Below are 9,786 nucleotides of genomic sequence, written 5' to 3'. Positions count from 1 at the left end.
TGTCTCGGGTTCGCTCCCCGACGCCCTTGCTCCGGTCACCGTGCGAGGTGTTGCTTTGCCTCCGCAGCAACCCTGCCCGTGGCTCGCCCTGCTCTCCCGGCCTTCGCCCTGCCTGCCAGAGGCTGTCAAACCCCCCGGTCCTGCTGGTATCGGGCCAGACCCCCTCCTGAACCCCCCTGTTTTCCAGAGAGGTCAGCGGGACGCTGCTGGCCGGCAGCGCTGAAACCGGACACGCCGCCATCGCTTTCGTCCTAAAGCTTTTCCCCCCGATGTGTGGGTGTATGTGCCCACACCCGAATCGGTCGGTGCTCTAGAATATCTGTGTTTTGCTGCTGGAATCTGAGGAGGGGAAAACATCTCGTGCTGCCACGCTCACTGTCCTGCCGCTTCTTGCCTGGTTTGACCGTGGGCAGGCTGGAAAGGACGAGTGGGCTTCCCTTTTTCTCTTGGGTAAACCTGTCAAACACTTGGGTTGAATTAGAGTGATCCCAGGTCTCCCTCGGGCTCTTTGAACCAAAATCTTGTGTTTTGAGGTGGGAAGCACAGCCGCTGCCGTGCCCGGTAGCCAGAACTAGATTCAGCAAGGTGAATCGGTAAGCCGGGCTGACGGAACGCAGGTCACAAAGGTGGATTTTTTTTTCCTCCAGCGCTCTGCAAAACTTCATTTTAATTTGGTGAACGCACGGTAGCTGCTTTGACATTGGGCTGCTGCTCGTCAGACGGGTTGGGGATATGGAAACTGGCCAGTTGGGTCACCTCCAGCCTTGGGTCCTGGCTCTCGTGGGAGGAGCTGGGTGGAAAGGGCAGCTCCCAGAAGGGCTGGCTCCACGTGCCAGTGCTTCCCCAGAGATGATTTTACTCCAGCACTTTCCCTTGGGCTGCGGCTGTCGGTTGGATGTGTTGAGGAGCATGGTTCACCCCAGGCTTCCCTGGACACGCGCCCCACCAAGAGCTGCAAGGTGGAGGCTGCTGGGGACCTTTGGGAGGTCCTGTGCTGGCTCTGGGTTTCTTTGTCGGGTTCTCTGGGTAGGGGAGAGCCCCTCTTTCTGCCTTTTGACTGCGTCGCCCTTCTTGGGTCTGAGCTTTTAAGGAGAAGCGATGAAGCCGTCTGTCCTGGAGCCCACGTCCTGAGTGCTTTGCCCCAACATACCTCTGCTTGGCGAGGGGTCTTCCCTGGAAACGGTTTCTTCCCAGTTTTATCCTGGTGCATGTAACAAAAACCATCGAGGAGAAGACCTTGGCCAAGCAGAGTGGTCACGGGGTGAGTAACGCAGCAAAAATTGAAGCCAAGACCTTCTACATGGGAGAGAGACTAACGGGAAAAGCTTCCAGGCTGGGTCAGCGTGATGAGAGCTGTCCTCCTGCAGCGTGGAGGAGTGTGCCTGGCTGGACTGCGTCAGCTCGACCTGAAGGAAAACGTGACATTCAGGGTTAAAATCCAGCTGGTAATAAAATTTTTTCCAGCACCCTTCTGGACACAATGCTTTAGAGTGTTTTTCTTTCAACTGGTGTGACCGGCTGCATCGCTGCAGATGAGAGGTTGAAGGGACAAAGTGTCCAACTCCTGCTGGAATCTGAGTTTTGTAGAGAGAGTTTTCCTGTTTAAAACAGACAAAAAGAGGATTATCGGAGGAAGAATCAAAAAATACATCAAAGAATATTTTATGGATTTATTCTTGGAAAAGGAGTAGATGTTGTTGGCTGGGTGCTAAAGAGGGGAGCACTGGGGGAACCTGATGCCTTACACTGTTGGTCCGGGCTGGTTTCACCAGCAGACGTGCCTTATTTTGCACGAAGGTGCCGATATAAAAACGTGCGGGTGGCTTTGATGCGCAGCAGCTCGTTTGAGGCTGGCGTTGGGTACCCTGCCGAGCACACAGAATCACAGAATGTTAGAGATTGGAAGGGACCTCGAAAGATCATCTAGTCCAATCCCCCTGCCGGAGCAGGACACCCAGATCAGATCACACAGGAACGCATCCAGGCGGGCTTTGAATGTCTCCAGAGAAGGAGACTCCACACCCTCTCTGGGCAGCCTGTTCCAGTGCTCTGTCACCCTCACTGTAAAGAAGTTTTTCCTCATATTCAAGTGGAACCTCCTATGTTCCAGCTTGAACCCATTGCCCCTTGTCCTGTCACTAGATGTCACAGAGAAGAGCCTGGCTCCATCCTCCTGACACTCACCCTTTACACATTTATAAACATTGATTAGGTCACCCCTCAGTCTCCTCTTTTCCAGGCTAAAGAGACCCAAATCTGCTTTTCGCCGTCGTGTCAGGGACGATGACGGTGCCATGCTGGCAGGGATGGGGGAGGCAGACCCGGCCATGCCGAGCGTCTTGAGCAAAAACTGCATTTCCCAGCCGTCGGGGACTTGGCCGTGGGAAGGGGTGGATGGATTCACTGGAACTAAAAACTGATCCTAAGCTCAGATCCCCTTGCTCGGGGCTGGTGGGGGGTGGAGGGGGGTTGTCTCTGATCTGCGCTGTCCTGCAATAATTTCTAACACAGTTTTCCCTTCTCTCCCAACAGGAACTTGCGTGAGGCGACAGGACAAAGATGCTTAACTTAAGGACTTGTGCGGCAAAGCTGAGGCCGTTGACGGCCTCGCAGACTGTAAAGACAATTTCCCAACAGAGGCCGGCAGCACCCAGGACGTTTCGACAGATCAGGTGCTACAGCGCACCGGTGGCTGCCGAGCCTTTTTTGAGCGGGACTAGTTCAAACTACGTGGAGGAAATGTATTACGCATGGCTGGAAAATCCCAAAAGTGTACATAAGGTAAGGAGCAACCTTGTCAGGATATCGCCTTCGCTTCGGTCTCTGTGTGTCTGAGCAGTGCGTTCAGGTAAGTGCGCACATCCCAAGGAGAATTGAGTTCAGCCAGATGGTTGAGGATGGTCCTTCTGCCTCGCTTCGCCTGAAAGAAACATCAGCAATTCCTCGAGCAAGAGCCAAGAGGAGCTTCTCCATTCGAGAGGGAATGCCGTGGGCTTGTGGGACACGGGCAGCATCCTGGATCACAAGCGGATACAAGGAATGGCTTTTCCTGGGAATCCACCTTTAACGAGCTCCCAATGCTTTATTTTTTCCAGCTTGTCGGAGGGTGTATTCTGGAGCGGAGGGTGGGAGGGAGGCAGGGAGGGCATTCTTCACATCTTGACTGCTTTCCTTTTTGCTTCGGGCCGGGGTGGTGTTCCGCGGTGGGGTAGATGGGCTGTAGCTCAGCTTGAGTTGGAGCTTGTGTGCATAAAGCCAGACTGCTGCTCCGCAGCCTGGGGAGGGGGGCTCCGTCTCCCCACCAGCTGCTCCCCAACTTAAAACTGGGAAACCCGCCCAGCTGTGGGCAGTACGCGCAGGGGCCTGTCTCCATCAGAATTCCTGCAGCTCCTCCAGCGAGGGGAAGCCAGCTCTTTATCGCAGAGTCCAGCAGGTGAGGGCTCAGCTGGGAAGAGGATTTCTGAAACCCAGCTGCATTTTTTCCCCATCCCCAGTGTTTCACAAGGAAAATGTTCCTCTTGTGACTAAGTCTCAGCATTATCTAGGGGGTTTTTAAGGCGGTTTCATACATGTCCTGGTGTAGAGCAGGGATTTTCTTTATTCAGTAGCACATGAGCAGTCTGCAAACCAGGACACGATGGTTCAACGAGCAGTTGCGGGTGAGTAAGGAATCTCATGCCCCGATGCTTGTGTCAGCGTTGAGCGTGTTTTCCATGGCACCGATCCCACGCATCCCAAACGCGCAGCCTGTAGGGCGCTGTAAAGGTCTTAGGGCAGGATCAAAGCCGGATTTTCACAAATTTGGGTTCTGAGGCCAGACCTCTGCTTCTTCTCTGGTCCTGTCTCGTCTCTAACGTAGCCCCTGTGGCTGCAGCAGCAGCCTGTGGGTAGGCAGTGGACACAGTGCTGTACCAGAGTCCTCACACATGCCCGGCTCAAGAAACTGGGGGGAATTTAGGTTGGAAGGAGCCTCTGGAGCCTCTGCCCCTGCATGGCTGGCTTGGAGGTGGCATTTGGCTTCACAGCCAGACCAGGTCCCTCGGGGCCTCCTGCGGTCAGTTTTTGAGCGCCTGCAGGGGTGAAGCTCCCACCACCTCGTCAGGCCCCCGGGCTGATGTTTGTGGTGAAGAATTGCACGAGTGCGTTAGTCAGCCCTGGAAATCAACGTCCCTTGAAGGACTTTTAGGTGCTTAGGGAGCGGTGCAGGAGTCAATACAAGATTTTGCCTCTGGTGCAGCAGGAAAATCAGTGTGAAAATGAAACAGGGTCTGAATGCCAGGAAGCAAACCTGACACTGGAGATGTAAGAAGCAAGTCTCAGGGACGGCTTTGTAACCAAGACCAAGCTGATGTCCTGCTGGGCAGAGAGGCGGCTGGACCAAGGGGGGTGGACTGGGTGGTCTTTGAAGGTCCCTTTCCAATCCAAACCATCCTGCGATCCCATGAAATCCAACTCCAGGCCCTAAAACTTCTGATGGGGGTTGATACCTGAGGCTTGGCATGGACTTTGCTCCCGGGCACACTCGTCCCTCCTGGGTGGATCCCACCTTCTTCCAGTGCCCCTTTACCAGGATCCCTTCCCAGCTCCTACCTTCACCCCTTTCTCCTCTCCACGATTTTTCATGGCTCACCCTGTCCCCACTGGGACACCGAGCCACCACGGTGGGATCAGGGTTATGGCAAGACCTTGCAAGACTTCCACTGTCCCCCCCGGTGCCATGCCGAAGCGGCAGTGGACCGTGTCCCCCCCGTCCCTGCTAAGCTTTGGCCTCTGTCCTGTTAGATGTTGGGTCAGATCTGAGGGTGGAGTTCCCAGAAGAAGCCAGGCTGTCCTAAGGACTTGGCTGCGGCTGATCCGCTCCCTGCACAGAGCAGAGCCAGGCTGTGCGGTGCTGCTTTTTGCTGGTGGGGGTGAGACCTTCCACCGGGGAAGAGCTGGGGTTGCTTTGCTGTTGTCGCCAAAAGCCGAGGAGAACTGCAGCTGGCACAACCGTCTCGGCTGAGCAAAACGAGTTCACTTCCTCCGCACAGACACTGGTGGTGTAAACTGCAGAAAATACTGAAGTGTTTGTTTAGATTAGGGAAGATTTAAAAAAAAAAACTATTTTAGGCTTTTTTGTGCATGCAGTCCTTCCGCTGACCTCCAGTTTCTGAGTCTGAGGAGCAAATAAGAGCGGAGCTGGGGAAAGAGGAGGCGAGGGTGCGGGGGGTCGGTGCTGCTGGCTCCTGGGACACTTCCCCCAGGAGCGGCGACGCCTTCGTCCTGCCTGTGGGGCTGAGCGATGCTCGGCACAGCCCAGGACCGCAGACACCTTGCTTGCTTCGGGGCAGGTGGCCCAGCCTGGGTTTGGCAGGAGCTTCACTTGAGAGAAATGTTTGGGTTTCATCCCCTGTCTTCAAAAGTGAGCACTGCCAAGAACTGAAGGTCCTTGCTGATGTTGGGGACGAGGTGATGTACAGCTGTCGGGGTTCTGAGATCCGACGAGAGCCGGTGTGCGCAGGGTTGGGTGTTCGAGCCCCATGCTGGGCGCCAGCAAGGACTGTTGTGGTTTTACTGTTCCTAGCCAACGATCCTGGAGCAGGGAGAGTCCCGAAACCGCAATCCCGGAATGGAGATCAGAGCCCAAAGTCCTGAAACCACAATCCCGGAATGGAGATCAGAGCCCAAGTGTCTGAGAGACCGAGATCACCCTGAGAGAGGGGTGACCCGGAGCAAGAGAGAGAACTTCTGGTCAGTTCCTCACCCCTATACTGGGCGTATGGAACAGACCATCGGCCAGTTTGGTCTCAGTCCTAACCCTGAGGTCGAATCCTGGGCTGGTCACTGGGGCTGTGCTCCCTCCCAGCTCCTCCTGCCCCTGCAGACACGGGCAGTCCTTGAGTGTCCTGGCAGCAGCTCTGCCCATCAGTGTGTGATCAGCTTCTGCTGAGCCCAAACCCAACAGCCTCACACCCGCTGCTGGGACGAGAGTTCACTCTGTCCCAGCCCAGACCAGGACAGCAGGGCACAAACTGGTCGATGGCTGTGTGACCCCCTGCACCCAGCAAAGGTTCCCTGCTGTAGATTTGGTTTGGGTTCCTCCTCTTCTAGCTTCTAGCTCTGAACACAGCTCCCCACCCTGCTAAAGCCGGAGGTGCTGCCTGGTTTGCTGACCCCGCGGAGCAGGGCTGGCTGGTGCTTTCTGTCCCCTGGAGCCCGCGGCAGGAGAATGAGGAGCCGGGACACAGCCGGAGCTGGAGGTAGGAGCCGTGTCTCCCTCCTGCACCTTGCAGCCCGGAGCAGCCCCAGCCCAGTTTGAGGTGCCCTGGAAGTGGGGGGAGATGTTGCCCCTCTGCCCTTGCCCCGGGTGCCTGGGACCTTCTCCAGGAACCGGGTCTGACAAAGGCAGTGAAGGGTGCTGGTTTCACTGGGTGAGCTGGTTTTGGGGCTGTTCTCAGCAGGGAAGCCTGCGGTGAGCTCTGCTCTGGGCTGCGCTCAAAATCCCTCTAAAGCCTGAACTATCCAGCTGTGGTCCGCCGGCTCTCCCGTCGTGCTTTGCCAGCGTGGAGGGAAAGCCGGGCTGGGCTGACGCCGTGTGCCATGGCGGGTGTGTGGCCGTGGGATGGTCACGGCAGGGACCTGGGGTTGTGAGCATTTAGGGTGCTGAGACATGGGGGTTCCCTGTGCACGTAGGAGCCGGGAGATGCCGGCTTTGAGTCCACTTTATAAAAATAAGCCAAAGCTGAGTGCTCCTACACCTTATGTATACACACCTTACATCCTATATGTGTGCACCTTGTACCCTGTATGTGCATCTATAGGGTGTAAGCAGTGGAGGAGCACTCGCAGGGCTGCCATGGGCATGGAGAGGGTCGGGGGGGATGACCCCATGAGCTGTATTCGTGCTGTCGCCTTCGGCAGGTGCTGGCTCAGGGCAAACCCCTCCAGGGATAAAGTGGGATAATGCCGGTGGGGCTGCGCAGGAGCCACGGGACACATGAGCTCTGGAGGCACCTCCGTGGGTCACCAGAAACCCCCAGGGCTGGCCCTTGAATACCTTCGGATTCGAAACCACGTCAGCAAGCTGAAAGCTGATGTTTTTATAGCGCTCATCAGGGCCACAACCTTGGCCAGGGGTGAAGGCTGCGGTCAGGTGCCTGAAAGGCTCTGTAAGGACGCTGGGCAATAAAACATCAGTGAAAGCGCCTGAGCTGACCCAGCTGGTGCTGCACCTTGTTTGGAGAGCTTAAAATTGGACGCTGGGCAATAAAACATCAGTGAAAGTGCCTGAGCTGACCCAGCTGGTGCCGCACCTTGTTTGGAGAGCTTAAAATGAACTTTTTCTTTTGGAACAGAAGCCAGTTGCACCTCTGAGAGGTGAATATTGTGGAATGGTAGAAGGGAGGAGTTCACAAAGGCAACACCTCTGCCTCCCAGCTGGGTCCCAGTCCCCCCAGTGCTCCCTTTCTCATGCCTGTCTTTGTTTTCTAGTGCATTAAACACCCTTAAACCACCGACCGTGGTGGCCAGCCGGATTCCTCCCCATCCCAAGGTCACGAAGCCCATCCCGGAGCGCTTGCCCCTCCTGGCCCCTCGGTCCCTCATGCCTGTCTTTGTTTTCTAGTGCATTAAACACCCTTAAACCACCGACCGTGGTGGCCAGCCGGATTCCTCCCCATCCCAAGGTCACGAAGCCCATCCCGGAGCGCTCGCCCCTCCTGGCCCCTCGGTCCCCGTGAGCTCTGTGAGCCCAGGGAAGGGGTTTGGGCTGCTCTCGCTGGTGGCCGGGAGCGGGGATGGGACAAAAAGCAGCTCTCACTCCTTCCCTGCTGAAATTTCCTGGAGCAGGCTGCAGTCAGAACAGGCTTGAGTGTTTTTTGTCTTAGCTTTTTTTTTTTTCCCTTTTTATTTTTCTTCCCTTCCTTTGAGAGAACTATTGTTTATCAGTTATGGTGCCAAATTGTTCCGGATTTTATTTATGTTCATTCAGCATGACCTGTTTCTAAATTTAATCACCTTGCGCAGCCGTGTGATGGGGCATCTGCGTGAACCTGGGCTGGAAATAGCTTCCTGGGGCACGTGGTGGGCACTGCAGCCCGAGGGGCTCCTGGGAAGGGGCAGAGCTGGTGCTTCTCCGCCAAAGGTCATGTTTGCAGTCCCTCCACTCTGCTCCCAGGGTGCAAAAGCTGCTTTTTCTGCCCCAAACCACTGCTGGAGCTGCTCCGGAGGCTTGGTTTAAATACGCCGGGGGCGGCTGGGCAGTGCCTTGCCCGTCTCTGCGTCACCGTGGTTGGGTTCAGTGCTCGCCGCAGGCACGGGGTTGGGGTGTGCAGGGTGCTGAGCCCTGGGCTCCTGCTCCCGGTTGGTGCAGAGACTCTTGGGCTGAAACCAGCGTGTGAATCCAACAGGATTTGGTTGCCCGAGCTGGCGCTGCGGGTGCGTACGGGCACGCCGATGCTGCTCTGCCTTGCCCTCGTCCTTTGCTCGGAGCATATGGGAGTGGGACTGGAGGACGTGGCTCGGACTTTGCTCTGCTGGTCTCTCCCCTTCCCCAGCTCCGTCGATGCCTCTCTGAGTTACCAGATTAACCTGGGTTTGGTCTGGGAGGCTTCTGGGCTCTTCAGGCAGTGCTGGAGTAACCACAAAGTGACACCAAGTCTGTCCAGGGCTCTTTTGGGGGGTTTTGCTTTGTTTTGTGAGCACCTAGGAATGCCTCTGCATGGGAACAGAGGGGATATCTGCCTTGCCAAGGTCACAGGAGAGCTGACACAGGAATATCCGCATAGCGTTGGTGTTGGTGTAGCTGCGAGGATGGGGAAAAATGGGAGAGGAAACAGAAAAATAAAAAAGCTGTTGCTCGTGGAGGGCTGGAGAACACGGCTCACGCTGGGACTGGGGTCTCAGGCTGTTTAGACCATGGGAAAGAGGAAGAGGAGTATTTGATTACAGGGCAAAAATGCTTCTCAGAAAATATTGTGGGTATTGGGCAGTTTCCTGCTCTGGAGAGAAGGAAACAAGAGCCTGAAGCCCAGGCTGGGGCTCATTGCTCAGAGCAGCGGTTTCGAGAGCTGAGCCAGATACGGGGTGTCACCTGTGTCCTGTCCTGAGCACTGCTGCTGAGGGAGGGGGGGCTCTGGGGATGGTCCCACGCCAAAAGAAACAATCCAGATGGATGGGAAGCAGGCTAATGGCGTAACTGGAATAGCGGGAGAGCTGTAGTGCTCTCCTGTCCAAGGCGAGTGGGTGTCTTCAGCAGCGGCTGTGTGGAGCTGGGGCGCAGGGGAGGCGGCAGCTCTGGCCCCGGGTGATTTTACTGCCCACTGCGGCAACAGGGCTGGGACCCCAGTAACTGCGACTGGGGAGGGGTTTGGGTCATGGGTAGTGACCCTGTCGTTTCTCTTCTTTCCCTTTTCTTAGTCGTGGGACATCTTCTTTCGCAACGCCAACGCCGGAGCTGCTCCAGGCACTGCTTACCAAAGCCCCCCTCCACTGAGCACCAGCCTTTCCACCCTGTCCCAAGCCCAGTTCCTGGTTCAAGCGCAGCCCAATGTCGATAAACTGGTGGAGGACCATCTTGCAGTGCAATCTCTCATCAGGGCGTATCAGGTAAGGAGAGCGGCTTCGCGCCGAGGAGCGTGTCCTGCGCGGGCCGGGGCTGGTGCGCTTGGTGCACGTGTGTTGCGTGGATGTTGCACGGGCTGCGCCGGGCTGCCTGGTCTTTAACAGGAGCTGCTGATGCGTTGGGGCAGAAGCTCAGATGAGGCTTTACTGAACAATAGGAAGATTAAAGCTGTTGTCACCCAAACA

The 9,786-nt window shown here is 56.2% G+C and overlaps 1 protein-coding gene across 1 annotated transcript in view; it reads left to right on the top strand.

Annotated features, from left to right (window-relative positions):
• Nucleotides 1-2,523: 2,523 nt before the first annotated feature.
• LOC104468159 (2-oxoglutarate dehydrogenase, mitochondrial-like) overlaps nucleotides 2,524-9,786 on the top strand; it is a 13,365-nt gene continuing 6,102 nt past the window's right edge. Inside the window, exons 1-2 of the mRNA XM_010082189.1 lie at nucleotides 2,524-2,781; nucleotides 9,397-9,585. Coding sequence (XP_010080491.1) covers nucleotides 2,560-2,781; nucleotides 9,397-9,585 — 411 coding nt within the window. The 5' untranslated portion in view covers nucleotides 2,524-2,559. The remainder of the gene's footprint in view (nucleotides 2,782-9,396; nucleotides 9,586-9,786) is intronic.

The sequence above is a fragment of the Pterocles gutturalis genome, unplaced genomic scaffold, assembly GCF_000699245.1.
Source record: "Pterocles gutturalis isolate BGI_N339 unplaced genomic scaffold, ASM69924v1 scaffold17554, whole genome shotgun sequence".
Classification (NCBI taxonomy): domain Eukaryota; kingdom Metazoa; phylum Chordata; class Aves; order Pterocliformes; family Pteroclidae; genus Pterocles; species Pterocles gutturalis.
The sequence above is the reverse complement of the archived record's forward strand: the minus strand, read 5'-3'. Positions and strand labels throughout refer to the sequence as shown.